Genomic DNA, 18,301 nt, shown 5'->3' on the forward strand with positions numbered 1-18,301 from the left:
ATAATAAATTCCCCTATTATTTTTTACAACATGGAAGAAGGGAGGGTGTCACCCATCTCTCTCTGTCCCACATTGCTGACACAAGGTTATTTGGAACAGAAACTGGGGGTGGGGGGGGGCAGGGCAGAGGTGACTTTTGCAAATTCTCTTCCTCACACCACCCTCCCTGTGTTCCTCCAAAGCTCTCCCCCTTCTCCCCTGTGGTGTTACAAAAAGAAGGGGGAGGTCAGTGGAAATCATCTCCCTCCACCCTTCTGTTAATGGAAGTCTGTGCTAGATTATTCCATGTGTAGAGGAACACAACTGAATATAAGCCAATAAATTTTAAAAGGAATCAGACATCATTCCTGAACAATACTATAATTTGCTTCTTTATAGAACACTGTGGATGATTACCCATCCCACAGTTAAAAAGATGAAAATACATGGTGCGGTCATAGTGATGGTTTTGTCAAATAAAATAGCTTGCGATTGTATCCAGCTCCTGAAACGAGCTGTACGTATATAGACTCCTGGAAATGTTGGTCGGCCACAGCCAAGGCCAAAGCTTGTGACTCCTATCAGGTAATACTTAGTGGCATCTGGGAAATAGCACATAAGTGGTCCACCACTGTCTCCCTGGAACATGAAAAATAAAAACGAGGATATGAGTGTTTCTTTTGTTATTGTTAAGCTTTAGGCTGCAGAAAATTGTGGCCCAATCGGGGTTACGTCTCATGAACTGTCAAAAGTGGTGCAAATGATCCAACTGAAAATAAATATTCTGACTTTTTCACCACCACCGAGCCTTAATTTTAGACAGCATTCGAAACTCATTTTTCTAAGTGTGTTTTGCGACAAGGAATTTCATTAGTGCAAGCAGTTTCTGAGCTCTAAGCGCAGTACTGTGCCTAAGATTTCAGATTAAAACTGCCCCCAAATCCAACCTTTTAGACATCAGTCCTACAAGAAATATGCATACTAATAAAACAGGTATTAGAAGCCACTCCAAAACTAGCCCTATTGAATATTTTCCAAGACAACAACGCACACTCACACTACAAAGAACTCATAAGCCACTTACTCTCAGCAGATAGGAGAGTCATAACTAGACACTGGCGGGACCTGTCAGGAGTAAACATGGACCACTGGTACCAAACTATATTGGAAAACAGCCCTACTATAAAAGCTAAGCAGAAAACTGAAACTAATAGGGGCAAACAAGAGAGGATGTCTTTGCCCCACTCCCTTTATTACATATGTAACCAACACACACACACCCCTCACACACACACAAAACTCACTGCAATCAACTAAATGCAACTAACCATGTTCTGGGCTCAAACCTCTCACACCGTCAACAAAAACAAACACATAATCAAAAAACCTATCCTTGCAACACTGGCACAAACACACTGCACATACACTAAGCAAAAGAATGAAAAATCACTACCTCCCTTCTTTCTGACACCAAAAGTGAGAAAGGACTCTGAATTGAAAACAGATGTATGCACCCTTGCTAAGTATGAAAATTCTTTAATAAAAAAACTAGTAAGAGTATGAAATTAAGGTATTGCTTGGCGTTTAGTGTCACCCTTAATGTCTTATTTTATCACATGAATTACCATATACCAATTTCTATGCTTTGATTGCATTCTGCATATTCCTTATGAGGTTTTATATAATCATGAAACAGACAGAGGAATAGAATTCTAACTCAGAATTCAAGGAATGTCTTGGGTTTCCTAACTGCTTTAGTGTTACTGCTATTTATTAAGGGACAAAACAATAACTTGACCTAACACCCACAGTATACAGTGATACGTCATGTCTTAAAATGATATACACATCCTGACATCTTTACCTGACAAGTGTCAACACCTCCACTTTCAGAGCCAGCACAAAGCATGTCTTCTTTTTTGAGTGCCCCTCCATACCAGTCATTCCTATTGCAGAGCTGCATTGGAATAATGTCTACTTCAGCTTCTTGTAATACACGTCTTTTTCCACCTGTAAGGAAAACCAAGACAAAGCTGGAAGTATGCTTATTTTTGTTTAATATTGCCTGATATACACAGAAATACACAAAAGGGCTTTATATATTGGCAACTCTTGGGCCAGTAGTTTTCCTAAATCTAGTGCACTGGGCACTAGATTTTCTAAATCTCCTGTGCAGAACTAAGATAATCTACAATTGTTGCCAAAATGAAGCTTAAGAACCCTTCCAACACCTTGAGATTGTAACGAATACTGTTCAGCAGCTAACACAGACCCCGGGTACATACGAAGCTTTGAATATACTATCCTTAATCCTTGAGTGTGCCCTATTCTCCTTTCATCTTTCCAGCAGCACAATCTTCAAAGTGGGTAGTCAGTGTGACTGGATGAATATTACCATCACCAGAAGTAATCCCAGCACTGCATTAAGTTGTCAGTCAGGATCCTCCCAGTTTGCTCATTCTATTTACATGATGAGTAAAGTTGAACTTTACATCGTTATTGCAGACAGAAAAGAGCGGACTTGTGGGACTGTTTGCTACAAACAAGTCACAGGGAAAGGAAGAGCTATTTCACACATTGTAGTGGTTAAGATTGTACAGTAGTACCTCGGGTTAAGTACTTAATTCGTTCCGGAGGTCCGTTCTTAACCTGAAGCACCACTTTAGCTAATGGGGCCTCCTGCTGCCGCCGCGCCGCCAGAGCACGATTTCTATCCTTATCCTGAAGCAAAGTTCTTAACCTGAAGCACTATTTCTGGGCTAGTGGAGTCTGTAACCTGAAGCGTATGTAACCCAAGGTACCTATGAAGTTTTAGTATATGTTTAAACATAATGTATGAATGTGACAAATTGTTGTATCACCCAGGTATGCCAAGCAGAGAACTGTGACTCCTAGCTTGCCATTCTCTAGCACATCCTCTGAGCAATGTTCGAAATAGCCCCAAATGCACTTACAGCAAAGAAACTTACCTGAAATCACTAAACTTACTTGACCACAACTAGAAGTGGTTATTCTGAAGTAGGTTTACTCTTCCCACCAGCTTTGAAGGTAAGACTATGCAAATAATTTCCTGGTTCACAAGGTGATAAGGCTTTTACAGCATTGTGAACGATTTTGTTGTACTGACAACTGGCTGCAACATTCATCCACCTGACAGTTTCTCTGTCTCCGACAAAGTAAACTTCTACCACATGTCTGCTGAGAGCAGAGAAACAGAGCTGGCTGCAAAAAGGGGTGAAAGGGGCTCAGGGGCAGGCTCCGGCAAAAAAATAAATAAATCCCAAACAGGAAACATTTCATTTTGGCTGACACAAGGGCCAACTCTCCAACAATTAGAGAGAAAACTAGAACATAGTATTTATCCAAGCACCTTCAAATGCAGAGTCCCAGATCCTGTGCTAGGTAGTAGATAATCTCTGGTTATCTTTAGTTGAAGTACCTTATGGAAGTTTCTCCAACTATAAGAATATCATCACCTATGAAATCTGCATAAGGTTCTTGGAGCTCCTACAAGAAGCCTTTTGAGACCACCAACCCATGAAAGTGTTAGGCTTGAAGGTTTATTTTAGCTGGTTGTAACTGGAGACACTGCTTATCTGTGCAAGAATATCCATTGTGTGTTGCTTCCAAAACCCACACATTATTCCACATTATTGCCAAGAGAAAGTGTTACCGTATTTTCCGCTCTGTAGGACGCACTTTTCCCCCTTCAAAAATGAAGGGGAAATGTGTGTGCGTCCTATGGAGCGAAGACGCCATAGCCCCGCGACCCTCTCCCGGCTGGAGAGGTGACGCGCGGCTATGGCAGAAGCCTCTATAGCCACGCGTCACCTCTCCAGCCGGGAACGCGCACGGGGCAAAAGAAGCCATAGCCCCGTGACCCTCTCCCCGCTGGAGAGGTGACGCGCGGCTATGGCAGGAGCCTTTATAGCCGCATGCCACCTCTCCAGCTGGGAGAGCGTGTGAGGGGCTAAAGAAGCCATAGCCCCTCGACCCTGTCCCAGCTGGAGAGGTGACGCGCGACTATGGCAGCAGCCTCTCTGCTGCTCCCTGACCTGCTCTTTGGGGCTGGTGGTGGGCTTCCCCCGCCAGCCCCAAAGAGCAGGTCGAAAGGAACCTGAAGCCTGGAGAGTGAGAGGGGTCGGTGCACACCGACCCCTCTCGCTCTCCAGGCTTCCAAGGTAGCCGCCTGGACGGCACCTTGTTTTAGAGTGGGAAAACAAGAGGGGGAAAATTCTCCCCCTCTCTGCGCAGCGCCTCCTGCCGCTTTGCTGAAGGGGCGCTGGGCAGAGAGGGGGAGAATTTTTTTTCGTGTTCTCCCCCCTCTAAAACAAGGTGTGTCCTATTGTCCGGTGCGTCCTATGGTGCGAAAAATACGGTACTTCCTTTTTGCTATAAACTTAAAACACCACAAAGGAAAATATAAGGCAGAGGTGGAGCTGCAGCTCAGTGGTAGCGCCTGCACAAGATCCTGTGTTCAATTCCTGGCACCTCTAGCCAAAGGCAGGTGATTCAAGAAAGATCTTTGCCAGGCACCCGGCAGAGTTTTTGCCAGTCAGAGAAGGCAATAATGGACATGGGAAACAAATAGTTTGACCCAGCGGAAGGCAATTTTCTATGTTCAAGAAGGGCACTACCTGAAAAACTTTCAAGAACATTTTGCCAAGGTTCGTAAAGGCATGTTATCTGCCTAGTGCATGAAGCACAACTTTGCTAAGATGTCTCCATTTGGGACATCTCTTCTGTTGTTCAGTGCTTTAAACTGAAAATATCAGTTCAGTACGTGGGGGATCTAACAAGCAGTGCTCTGTTCAATTGTTCACAGAAAAGTACCTCACTAGGGGTGACGTTGTTTTCAGTCTCATGGCTGGATAGCATCCATCCAAAATTCTTACTAAAGAAGGTAGGAACACTGGACTTGCTGTGAATGTTTATTCTCTTCACTGGATGGAGATACATATACTGTACACCCAAAAGTTGTCTTGCTGTTGTAGTGAAATGGCAGCAGTATCTTTGACTCCCAGAAATAGCAATTCAAGATCAATAGTCTGGGGATAACCTTCCATCTTCTGCGTATGTTTTCGGCAGAGGAGGGCAATATTCCCACTTCAATGGGTTTTTGGATTGTAAATCTTGTTTTTATTTAGCTCCATTACCTCCTAAAGCTATGTAAGGACCTCTCACTGAAGGGGCCAAGAATTTGCATAGCTCTACCTTCAAATCAACCCTTTCCTAGATCACTTCCATCCACTGCAAATAAAGAACATGCAGGCTAAATCCAAGTTTATTTTCTCACTGCTGGCAACAACAACAAAAGAAAAGTATAGATTTACCTCTCTCCAGCGTTTTCCCCCAACCACTTATATAACATGAAGTCTCATTGGTCATAAGAAGCGGAGCCTCAGGTAAGCAGATGGGCTGAATATAATCATTGAATCTGATAGAGTCCATTAATTTAAACAAGGCAAGATCATTTTCAAAAGTTTTCTCCTGGAAATCGGAGTGCATAATGATAGCCCTGATCCGGCTCTTCACAGTATAAGGCTGGTACCTATAAAGATGATGCAGTCCCAACACAGCCTTCCAAAACTCAGGGAACCTAGAATAAAATCCTTTGTGAAGTCAATGATCACTATAAAATTGCAACTTTACAGACTGAGACTTGAGAGTTGTCTCTTCCTTCACATCCCCTGCAAAACCATTAAGCATGCAACCAGACTCTGATCAGACGATGAGAGAATGGCTGAGATTGCTCCAAATGATAACATAAATATAACAAGTAACACATATATTATGTCCAGATAAGAGTAATACTTCTTAAAACAAATTCGTAACGTGTGCAACAGCAATAATTCAATTAAATTCAAGAATTGTCCTCAAGCAAACTTGGAATCTTACAATGATACAGTACAATAGAATCATGGAGTTGGAAGGGACCCTGAAGATCTAGTCCAAACCTCTGCAATGCAGGAATATGCAGCCGTCCCTTACGGGGATCAAACCCGCAACCTTTGTGTTATCGGCACTATGTTCTAACCAACTGAACTATCCGGCTGACAAAATTACTGTGCTTAATAATGAGTGCAAATACTTTTCCTATCTGAGCCATTCATCAGAAGGCTGGTTTTCTCATGCCAATTACTGCCTATGCAAATTCTACTCAGAATCATCAATAGCTGTTCTTTTTGGAAATTAAAATAATCACAGCAACTCGGAAGATAAGGTTCATAGCTAAAGAATGGCATGAATAAGTGTGTGTTCCCAAAGCAGTTTCTTGAGCAGCAGCTGTCCAAGCCTAAACTGCTGACCTCTTGAAAGCGAGAGAAGCTATGCAAGTGGCTTGTGAATCCATATGGGTATGGCTATTCCAAGCTGCTTACTAGAAACCATGGCCAATATTATTAGAATAGTTTCCATTGGCATGAATGGGAGGTTTTTAAAATCCATGTAAATAGCAGGCATGGTGGCACTCAATCCAGATTTGGACTGCAGCAGGGGCAGTGGGTTAGAGTGCCAACTTTACCATCACTACACCTATTATTTACTTTAAAATCATTATTAATGTACTTGAATGCAACTCTTGCTGATGGTAACAAGTCAATTATGCGTATTTTGTGCTGTAGTACTATAGCCCTCTTCAGGTATTCCAAAAGTGGCTAAAGTAAGCATAGGAGAAGGGGAGAGCCTGCTAGCTGTCTGCCCCCAGCCCCAAAATAAACCTACCACCCTCTATGAGTTCCAGGGCAACTGTCAGAGGAAGCGTCTTATACTTGTTTGAAAAATGCTAATCCACGTTCTTCCCCTTCCCAAGCTTACTTCAGTCAAATTATGAATGCTTGAAGAGGACAAAACAATGTGGGCAAAATAAAAAACGGGAGTGCAATGTTAAGAGCATTGAGAACCAGTGCAGTTCACTGAATAAAAAAGATTATCAGGAAAATGTGGAATCATCCTCTTTTCTGCTATATACTCTTTATACAGCCAGGGCAAGTTATTTTGTTTTAGACTAAGCTGACTATTCAGAATTTTTATAAGGGTGAGCATGATCAATATTGCAAAGCAGAATTTAAAAGGACAAATAATAAAGCATCTTATCATCATGAACAGGTTGGTATTTTTCCCCAGGCAAACTGCAGCAGATGCAACAAATGCACGCCATAACTTTCTAAGCAGTACCTTTGCAGTCTAGTCTGACAAACCAGTTCAGGGAGACAAGATGGATTCACAAATAATGTACAAATATTTAATTGTCTTACAGATTTTTTCAAGTTCAGCCAATGTATTTGCATATTTTTCTTTCACCTAAAAATAATAGGAAAACTTTCAGAATCAAAGGATACATACGTCCACTCTTTAATGCAGTGTGCTGCTGTCAGCACTGAGTTGTGGTTAATTAAAGATCCACCACACATATGCTGATATCCTATGCCAAAGTGGAAAACTTGAAGACTGACTTGCCAAGGCCATGCTCCAAGTTGTGCATCATGTCCACCTACAATCCGAGACCCTGCTGGTATCTCATCCACAATAGGCCTTGTTCCACAAGCTAGAAACAAAACACAGTTAAAATGGTGAAAAGTCATGCTTGTTAAGTGCCTCATAAAATGCGGCATTCAGATAAAAAAGTGGCAAAGAAGCAATATTCCTGCTGGTGAAGAACTCAGATAAGCATGCAAAGACTGTTCTAAACTTTACTTAATTTTATTCAGAAAAAAGAAGTCAAACGATATTTTTAGGAGATAAAGAGTGAAATTCAAAGTAAGATTAAACAGATAGCATAACTTAATGAAGACTGTTGCACTTTTCCATGTTTCCCCCCTGAAACTTAATTAAAGGAATTGAAAAAGGATATGAAGTGCATTATCCTGCAGTGTTAGAGGACTTAATTTCTAACATTAAGAGAAAAATAGCAGTAAGGTCTTTAAAAGAGAAATGGTTTGTGTATGTTTACTGCATGAGACACATTTGGTAAACAAGCATCAGAAATACATGAATAAGCAAGTAGATCATGTTTTGTTTTCATTATTTGATTTTAAAGCAAAAGGATAAGTTATTTTCATTGCTAACAATATGCCATTTGAGGCAATTCAGTGTTAAAGAGATTAGCAAGGTAGAACTGAACTGTAATGCTAAAAGGAATGAGACTGGGAGAAAAATGGGCATTAATTGCCACCCCAACTTTCAAGCTGTGCAGGATTCCCTCTCTTTACCCAGGGTTCGGTTTCCTTGGAATGAGGGATACAGGAGCCTGTGTGGTGTCTTGAAGGCGGGGCTTTTTTTCTCAGCTGGAACTCCCTGGAACTCAATTCAGGCACCATATACATATACAGTCATACCTCGGGTTGAATATGCTTCATGTTGAACGCGTTCGAGTTGTGCTCCGTAGCAACCCGGAAGTAACGGAGCGCGTTACTTCCTGGTTTCGCCGCTCGCACATACCCTCAAAATGCCATCACGCGCATGCGCAGAAATGGCGAAAAGTGATGCGTGTGCGCGCAGACATGCCATCACTAGTTACTGTTTGCTTCTGGATGCAAACGTGGCACCGGAATGGAGCTTAACGAAACTTAAGTACTTAATTCGTTCTGGAGGTCCGTTCTTAACCTGAAACTGTTCTTAACCTGAAGCACCACTTTAGCTAATTGGGCCTCCTGCTGCTGCCACAGCACGGTTTTTGTTCTCATCCTGAAGCAAAGTTCTTAACCTGAAGCACTATTTCTGGGTTAGCAGAGTCTGTAACCTGAAGCGTATGTAACTAGAAGCGTACGTAACCCGAGGTACAACTGTATTTAACCTGGGCCCAAGATGGAGGGGCTCACAAGCATTAACACCCCAGAAGGGTTTTCTTCTCCCATAGCCCCAGCCTTGGATTCAAGCTTGGAACCAGGCGGGGCTCTCCCTCTTCTGCCTGCTTCTAGCCCAGCTCACAATACTCTCTCTCCCATTGTCCTCCTCACTCCAGGCCACTTCAACAACGGAACCCTCCCCGCTAGATTTAACCCCCCCCCCAAAAAAACCACACCCATGCAATCTCGTTCGCAGATACCAGCCGTGAGCCCCGTGGCTTTTCGACTCCGCCAACTGCGCCCAGCGCCGTTTGCCAGCGGAGGGGAGGGAAGGGCCAGGGGCTTTGCTGCTCTGCCCTCCGCCCGAGAGAACCCTCACGGCAGATGCACGTGGCCCAGCAATGTGAGCAGCGTCCCCGCTAGGGCGCGCGCGCCGCTTTCAAATATAGCGTAGCAGTCGCCTTCTGCGGACGTGACCCGGTGGCTGCCGGGACTCGTAGTTCGGAGAGCTTTCTCCTCGCCCTCCCGCCCCCCCCCCCACCCGGACGAGGACGTCGCGCGCAAGCGCAGCAGCAAGAGCGGCCTCTGCCGGCTTTCGGGACGCCCTGGTGTGAGGGGAACCTCGCCCGAGGCCGGCTTCCTCGACGCCAAAGCCGGGCAGCCGGGCCCACCTTTCGTAGGGATGACAGAGGGCTGGACCCCCGGCGGAGCCTCGCACAGCAGCACTAGCGCCGCCACCAAGGAAGCGGCTGAGGGGCGAGAGCGGAGCCGCCGCCGCCGCGGCATCGTCAAGAAAAACGGCGGGCGGCTCTTTCCCCGCCCCCTGACGTCACATAAACGGCACATGATTGGCAGGAAGCGGCCGCGCGCGAGGCTTTTAAATTACATTTCACCGCGTTTTCACCCCCCCCCCACTTCCCTTTGCCATCATTTTCCCTTTATCGTTTTATGAAATTGTGCTTCCCTGCGCATTTTCTCTTTGGTGAATGCGAATTTCTCCCCAGTAAATGTAGGAAGACGCTTGGAAAATAGGGAGAGGTGTGTAACGGGAAGCACTTGCAAGTAAGGTGCCAAAGATAGGGAACCTCTACTCAAGAGACTGATCTGTCTGCCCAATCGCAATGTTCCATCCCATAATTCATATGTGTTCACTTCGCTCCACCAACCTCCTTCACGCCATCCCTCCTCTTTTTCCATGGCTCGCTCCAAAGTGAAATGAAATGGTGAGGACTCTAGCCATTGGGAGGAGGTGGAGGGAAAGAAAATGAAGAAACCCCAGCTCAGCCACTCAGTGTGTGTATTTGGCTTTGGCCCCATCCAGTCTGCAGTTCCCCAAAGGTTACCTCTAAAAATGAAGCCCCACCTCCTGCTGAAAAATTGTCCCCACCATGCTATTTGCAAATAAAATTGTCACGTAAGATTTCACAGATCACTAATTGTACTAATGGTAAACATCAACTTGTTTGCTTTATCAAAATAATAATAATCCTTATACAAATTATATATTTTTAAATGCACTAATAACAGTGCAATCCTACATCTAGTCAGAACTGATTCCCACTGAATTCAGTGAAGCTTACTGTCAACTAAATAGGTATTGAATTGCCTTATGACTATTTCTTTTCAGATTAGGAACAAATATTTTCAGTTAGGGTTGATTGAATTTAAATAACAAACCAACAGCTGACTAATGGGTTGGTATTGTTAAATATATTAAAATCAGTTGTGGGGTTTTTGAGGAACTTTACCTTTTATAGAACAAGGTGAAAGATTACCCACTTCACAGTCAAAAAGATCAGGACACACTTAATGTTCACATTGCTGGTTTTACCACGTAGATGTGAAACTATCCAGTCTGAAAAATGGCTTGTACGAAGATAGATTCCTGGATACTTTTGCTGGCCACAGCTAACGCTTGAGATGGTGATTCCTATCAAATAATATTTGGAAACATTTGGGAAATAGCACATCAAAGGTCCACCACTGTCCCCCTGGAACATGAAAAATATAAAATGAAAATTTTAGTGTTGCTTATGTATTTTAAAGTTTTAGTATGCAGAGGTACTGTAAACTAATCAGTCTGAACAGTGCATTTCATGTCAAAAGAAAATAATGCTTTATTAGGAAACACAGATAAATCTTGAAATCTTCGATTGGGTAATCTCACTATGGCTGGGTTATAGTACCTGCAGGTAAGTTGCTTACAAAACCTTATCATGTGTTCTGAAAAGTCCAGCTACATGGTCAATAAACTTAAGACTTAAAATCAAGCGAAAATCCTAAGAATACAATATGTTCTAACAATTCTTAGGTCTCATAACATGGTGGTGGTGATGGTGATGCACAGATTATGTGAAAGACAAACACACCCCTTTTTGCTTTCACGTTGCTTTTCTGTTTGGAAGCAAAGTGGTACAAGTGTTCAAATTAGAAAAAAAATATGGCTCCTCTAATCTTACCCTTTCACCACTCAGCTAAAGAAGGTCTGCAACTTATGTGGGGGTTACATTCCAGGGATCACGCTTAAAGCCAAAATTGCGTACAGTCAAAATCTGCTGGGTTCATTGGCAGGTGGGGCGGCCAAAATCATTTCCCCTGGAACCTCATCCCCTTTTTATTTTTTGCCACATACATAAAACTGAATGTGCACAAGTTGTGAGCTTACTATAGTTATATTTGATGAAAAATTGGTATTAATGGTAACACGTTTTCAACCACAACTGGAATCAGTTTCTTTCCATATCTATAGTACAGTGGTGCCCTGCAAGACGAATGCCTCGCAAGACGAAAAACCCACTAGATGAAAAGGTCTTCCGTTTTTGATGCGCTTCGCAAGACGAATTTCCCTATGGGCTTGCTTCGCAAGACGAAAACGTCTTGCGAGTCTTGCGATTTTTTTCGCTTCCCCCCCTTTTTCTAAGCCGCTAAGCCTTTAATAGCCGCTAAACCACTAATAGCGCTAATCCACTAAGCCGCTAATAGGGTTGCTTCGCAAGACGTAAAAACCGCTAGATGAAGAGACTTGCGGAACGGATTATTTTCGTCTTGCGAGGCACCACTGTACAAAAAAGTAGTTGCCCTTTCCCCCTTCACGTCCCCTCTCCTCCCCAACCTTTTTAAGTCTATGAATCTGCAGACAATAACTTGTGTGTGTTCTAGATTTTTACAGTGCTGAGAGCACGTTCACAAACAATATTATCTCACTTGAATTTTACATGGATGTCTCTATTGTCTATTTTATCACACAATGTAATCTTAATTTTTATTTTGTAAATTTACTTAGTGCTACTTTGACATCCTACTGGTCAATATAATTTGTCTAAGCAAGCCACATGACAGCATCTGTTGGCAACGTGGTTTACAGTGGAAATATCTCTGTTTTACCTGACAGGTGTTTTCGTGTCCGCTTGCAGAGTCAGCACAAATTACATCTCTTGATATTCCATGCCCAGAATACCAGGGATGTCTGGCACAGATGTACAGTGGTATAATGTCTACCTGAGATTCTTGTAATATATATTTCAAATCACCTGTAAAGAAAACACAAAGTATTACTGGAAGTATGTTTGTGTTCAACCTTCTGGGTCCAGTACAAATGTTATATGCAGCAGACCTTCATCCCCTTGTGCAGAATCTACATGTGTTATCAAACAAGGCTTAGCATTCCTTCTAACATTTTGGAGAAGCAGAAAATTTTGTCAGCTAAAACATGAAACTGTAGATGTGATCTCATTTATCCTTGCGTGACTGTCATACTGTGTGACCTGTGGGGGTTATTGTTTTTTATTTTGTTAACAGTACATGAGATTGGCAGGCTGCTGTATTTTTATTTTTCTTTACTGTGGTACTTTCCTTTTATATCTTTCCAATGATGCCTGGGGGTAAAGATGGTACCTTTGAGGATATTCTAGAGGCCGTAGGAAAGGTTGGATATACTTCTCAGACATCAGAGAAAATAATCATTTGTAATGGTGCATGTTTGTTCTCGAAGATACAAACATAAGTTTGACCAAACTGCGGGAGGCAGTGGAAGACAGGAGTGCCTGGCGTGCTCTGGTCCAGGGGGTCATGAAGAATCGGACACGACTAAACGACTAAACAACAACAAATGGTGCTAGGAAACAGGGCTACACCTCCAAAGTCATTAGCAACGGAATCATTCTTGCCCCTACTGAATCAGGAGTCTACAATTTCCCACTTCAACACATCCTGCCAGCTACTGATATAAGCAACAAACAGACAAGGGTCAACCACAGGAGGAGACTTCTAGCAGTATAATAAGGCTGAGATGTTTCATAAGGCAATACAGGACCAGGACAATTTTGGGCATCTGTTCCTAGGCACTCCACCCACCCCACCAGGATTTGGGATTAAAGATCTCATGTAAAAGTGTGCGTGTGAGGAGGTTAAGTTGTAAGCAAGTACAATTTGTGGTATAATTGCTGGCCGTGGGCTACATCTGTGGAGGACACCATTGCACCTGCAAGCACCCTCTGGCACCTACTAACAAATGGACACAGTGAAAATCCAGATAGAAACCAGACTTCAAAGTTCTCTGCTGGGCTGTAGGCATGCTGAGAATGCCTCCTTTCAAAACTAAGTTCCAAATGGATGCACTTCAGGGCAGAAAGAGTACAGGATGTAAAAAGTGACAACACTGCAGAGACTGATGGTGGTTGAGTTTAGGTGGGGCCACAGAGCCCACATGTTCAATCCCTGCCCCCAGTTTTTAATTGTTTGGCTTTTTTAAGGATTTGGGGTTCCACCCCCCAAAAAAACCATTGCCCAGTCAATAAGGAGACTAGGAACAAAACTGAACTTCAATAAATTTATGTATCATCCTGACAGCCAGCAGCAAGCGAAACCCAGGTTTTCCTCAGGTGATATAAATCTCAATGTATTGATATCAACAAAGCTTTCTGTGTTCACTCAAACAGTGGTTTCCCAAACTTGGGTTTCCAGCTGTTTTTGGACTACAACTCCTATCATCCCTAGGTAGCAAAACCAGTGGTCAGGGATGATGGGAATTAAAGTCCGAAAATAGCTGGAGACCCAAGTTTGGGAAACACTGCACTAAACTAATATTAGATTATTCAGAAGGGACAGAAACAAAAGATTTACCTTTCTCCTCCTTTTCCCCCCATCCACTTATATAACATGGGTTCTTGTCTGTCACTAGAAGAGGAATGTCAGGTAAGCAGATGGGCTGAATATAGTCATCGTATTCGACAAACTTTATTAATTCAAATAAGGCAATGTCATTGTCATAGCTGTTCACTTTGAAATGAGAATGGACCACAATGTCTCTCACCCGGCGATTTATAGTATGAGAATGACGTTTATAAAGCTGATGCAAGCCAATCACAACTCTCCAGTACTCCGGGTTCCTAGGACAAAAAAAACCCTTGTATGGTTAATACAAAATTGCTGCTTAAGAGAATTTTAACTTTGAGCAACACCATAAGAAAGCTCAAAACATGCAGTAATAATTCCACTTCAAATACTTCCCATAAACAAAAAAGAATAGAAATTATTTTGGCAAACTATTCCATACAAATAGCAATGTTATAACAGGCTTTTCATTCAGCAGGGGATTGATTTTATGACTACAATACAGTGGTACCTCGGTTCTCAAACATCTCCGTTGACGAACCTTTCGGAACCCAAACGCCGAAAACCCAGAAGTAAACGCTTCCATTTTCAAACGTGCCTTGGAAGTTGAACAGCTTCTGCTGTATGTTTTTCATTTTTCTTCTTTGAACTTGCAGCCAGCCCTTTGCACCTCAGTTATCAAATGTTTTGGAAGTCAAATGGTCTTATGCATGGGTGTCAAACACAAGGCCCGCGGGCCGAATCCGGCCTGCCAGACCTTGTCATGTGGCCCGTGTAGCCGCCGCCGGCTGCCAGCCTTCGCCTTTCATTCTCTTTTTTTTTTTTGGACACAAGAAAGCCGCCTCTTCAGCGCATGCATGGCAGCCTACAAGCCAGAGAACGTCTGCCCTCTAGCGGCGCCAGCCATTCTACACAGGAAACCTCCACTTTACATGCATTCAGGAAACCTCCTACAGATACAACCGGCCCTTTGAGGGTGACCAAACTGCTGATGCGGCCCCCGATGAATTTGAGTTTGGCACCCCTGGTCTTACGGAACGGATTATGTTTGAGAACTGAGGTACCATTGTAATTCCTCATGGAAGCTCTAATCAGAATCAGAGAAAGTTCTATGTGCTCAACAGGTAATTTAACCTTGTGTTCCTTGAGCAGCAGTTGTCTCACACTGCATGGTAAGGCTTTTTTGAAATTGAGTGAGTCAAGCTTCATAAAGAGTTATTTGGTATGGGAAACTGCTGCTCAAAGTCCAGAATCACCCTTGAAACACAGCATAAGAACCTGGCAGGATGGGGTAAGTGCTGAGAGTGCCATGTATAAGCTAAGCTGCCTAGTAACCTCACATACTGGTGATGAAGTTGTTGAATCACCATGTGTAGCTACACCTTCATAAGGTCCAGTGAAATCAATAAACGCCCCCCTCGGAAGTTCTCCAAGATGGTTGTATGAATCACCATTCAGAACTTGTTACAGATAGGTAGCCGTGTTGGTCTGCCATAGTCAAAACAAAAAAAATTCCTTCCAGTAGCACCTTAAAGACCAACTAAGTTAGTTCTTGGTATGAGCTTTCGTGTGCATGCACACTTCTTCAGATACACATTCAGAACTTGTGCATCTTTTAGTTCTAAATCACACGCTTCAGATCCAGTGTAACCCGCCATCCTTATTCCTTTTGGAAAATGTAAGAAAGATTGAGTATTATTTGAGATAGTGTTGAACTGATGGCACTGGATCAATTACACAGGTCTTCATGAGATGACACATCACTTGGATAACATGGAAAATCGAAGGTGCCACTCAACACCCCTGGCAGCAGCGTGACTTGTAAAGTACACAAAAATCTCAAATAACGTAAAATACATTCTTATACAGTATGCAGTAATTCTAAAGCACTGGACCCATGATTTAAACATAGCTTACTCTGAGTATGTTTTCGGAAACTGTATTCATAAAATGATATTATTTAAGATTTGTGAGAAGCCTACCAAAACGATGTGCACAGAATACTGACATCAAGACAGGCTATAGCCAAGCAACCAAGAAAAAAGAGGAAAAAAAGAACCCACACATTTTCCCCATTATACCTAAAAGGGACAAGATAAAATATAAAGATACATACACCCATTCTTTAATGCAGTGTGCTGCTGTCAATACTAAGTCGTTACTAATTAAAGATCCACAACATCTATGACGATACCCGCCTTGAAAAACACGGTAAATTTGAAGACTAACAAGCCATGGCCATGCCCCGAGCTGAGCCTCATGTTCACCTACTATCTGAGTCCCAGTTTTTTTCTCATCTATAAGAGGCCTTGTTCCACAACCTAAAAAAAACCACACAGTTATATTGGTGAGATGCAATGTATGTAAGTGTTCCATAAAATACAATCTGCATCCAACAAAATGCTTAGAGCCACTGCTTTAAACTGTTTGTTTCAGTACAGCAATTCCCTAAACAGGCCACCTGTTGGAGAGCTGAAGCAAACCCATTTTGACTCACCATCCCTTGTTATCAGAAGTGAATCCAAAATAATTTCTCAGAATAAAAGGACACATACTTGCAGGATGATATCCCAATGTTCAAAAGACAGCATAATCCATGTGCTTTGTTTATATAATACAATTTATTTAGTATCAGGGCAGTATTCATAGTCTTCCCTCCTTATGTTATCCACATAACAGCATTGTCATGCTCAGGGAGCTTGGTGGCTTAGGGGACAATCCAAACCCAAGATCCACAGGGATGTGCAAATTAAAATTCAGTGGATCTCCAGGTCAGCTGGTCAATTCATGGAGGAGTTGGACTATATATCTTAAGTATAAGGAGTTAATGGTACTTGACTGACCAAGCTGAGTGAAGCTCCAAGTTCAACATAGGCTGTCCATTTTTAGGGCTGAACTTGGAGCTTCACTCAGCTTGGTCAGTCCAATTCCATTAACTCCTTAAGATTACTCTCTTGGTGTTTATTTTAACTCAAGTCTCCCCAGCCATAAAGGTAAAAGGATCCCTGAACATTAGGTCCAGTCATGACCGACTCTGGGGTTGCGGCGCTCATCTCACTTTATTGGCCAAGGGAGCCGGTGTACAGCTTCCAGGTCATGTGGCCAGCATGACTAAGCCGCTTCTGGCAAACCAGAGCAGTGTGTAGAAACACCGTTTACCTTCCCGCCGGAGCGGTACCTATTTATCTACTTGCTCTTTGACGTGCTTTCGAACTGCTAGGTTGGCAGGAGCAGGGACCGAGCAACGGAAGCTCACCCTGTCGCAGGGATTCGAACCGCCGACCTTCTGATCGGCAAGCCCTAGGCTCTGTGGCTTAGCCCACAGCGCCACCCGCATCCCCTCCCCAGCCACAGTTCAATGCTAACAGGCTACATCATACTGATTGGCATACACTTCATCCCCCCCCCCCTCACAAAAAATGCCTGCTATCAATGTAACATCAAGATAAACCAGGTTATGATCACATCCTTAAGATCATCACACTGTCCTTGCACAAAAGCCCAGAGGCTGTGGAAGCCGCACCCTTGAAACAGCACCTCAAAGGGGGTGCTGCCACTGACGTGCGCTTCTCTCCGAACTTGGGCAAATTAGGACAAATGCCGACAGAGGGCAACGTTGGACGTAACACGGCTTAATGGTGTCCTTTGCGAAAAGCGTGTCCGTGCAGAGACGCGCTTCAGAAACATCTTTCCGCTGCGACTTAAACCTTAACTACGGCAATTCCCCGTCCCTCTGCCTAGAAATGGACTCTCACAAGCAGCTCCACATGCCTCAAACTCTACGCAAAACACCGCGTGCAAATCCGTTGCCCGCCGAATATCTCCCACGTGAAGGATCGCGCCTTCACATCTGACACCCGAAACGCCACCTGCTTTGTACTGGAGTCTGCCGGGAGTCGTAGTTCAGAAAGGGTGACGCGTATTCCATGCGCAGGCGCAGTTACTAGCTTCGGCCGTGACGGCGCCCGAGCGCTCAAATGTGAGGGAACCCGCCCGGCCCACAAAGGGTTTCGACGCCGGCGCCGCACTTCGCGGGAACGGGGGCTCACCGTGTGTAGGGACCCCGGAGGGTCGGGCTCCTGGCGTTGGTCCATACAGCAGCACGAGCAGAGCCAGTGAGAGCGCGGGGCGAAGCCTACGCCGCATCGTCCCTCGAGGGAGGAAAAAAATGGCGGCCAACCCGCCGCCTTTCCCGCTCCTCGGCCGGAGCGACGCTGGGAGCGTCACGTGACGGGGCGCGCGGCGGCCTCACGCTCAAGCGTTTTCGGCAGGTTGTCTTTGTGGGAGACGGAAGCCTGCGCAGGGAAAAGGGGGCGCGGGACCCGGGCACCAGGGGAAGAACAAAGTATTTTAAATACCGACCCCAATCCTTCAGCAGTTCTTATAACTAGCTGGCAGGGTTCAGGTGCAGAACTTGCGTATTA

At 43.9% G+C, this 18,301-nt stretch overlaps 1 protein-coding gene and 1 long non-coding RNA gene across 4 annotated transcripts; one reads left to right on the top strand and one right to left on the bottom strand.

Annotated features, from left to right (window-relative positions):
• Positions 1-344: 344 nt before the first annotated feature.
• Positions 345-18,170, bottom strand: LOC309362890 (transmembrane protease serine 12-like). 3 transcript variants are annotated; one of them, XM_081898887.1, is made up of 6 exons: positions 17,927-18,170; positions 15,994-16,198; positions 13,887-14,152; positions 12,150-12,295; positions 10,514-10,756; positions 7,400-7,525 (listed from the first exon to the last, which is right to left on the bottom strand). In XM_081898887.1, the coding sequence occupies exons 1-5, from the start codon at positions 18,021-18,023 to the stop codon at positions 10,517-10,519; spliced, it is 954 nt and encodes a 317-aa protein (XP_081755013.1). In that variant the 5' UTR covers positions 18,024-18,170; the 3' UTR covers positions 7,400-7,525; positions 10,514-10,516. The 3 variants fall into 3 exon arrangements, with proteins under 3 accessions (XP_081755012.1, XP_081755014.1, XP_081755013.1); XM_081898886.1 differs by lacking the exons at positions 10,514-10,756; positions 12,150-12,295; positions 13,887-14,152; positions 15,994-16,198; positions 17,927-18,170 and adding exons at positions 345-618; positions 1,844-1,989; positions 5,313-5,578; positions 9,437-9,601 and having other exon boundaries at positions 7,324-7,525; XM_081898888.1 differs by lacking the exons at positions 10,514-10,756; positions 12,150-12,295; positions 13,887-14,152; positions 15,994-16,198; positions 17,927-18,170 and adding exons at positions 345-618; positions 1,844-1,989; positions 5,313-5,578; positions 9,002-9,242 and having other exon boundaries at positions 7,324-7,525.
• Positions 1,996-3,229, top strand: LOC309363027. The gene is made up of 2 exons (XR_014165169.1): positions 1,996-2,573; positions 2,777-3,229. It is a non-coding gene; the product is annotated as an uncharacterized lncRNA (long non-coding RNA).
• Positions 18,171-18,301: the final 131 nt, after the last annotated feature.

Source organism: Podarcis melisellensis, assembly GCF_964234715.1.
Source record: "Podarcis melisellensis genome assembly, chromosome: 2".
Lineage (NCBI taxonomy): Eukaryota > Metazoa > Chordata > Lepidosauria > Squamata > Lacertidae > Podarcis > Podarcis melisellensis.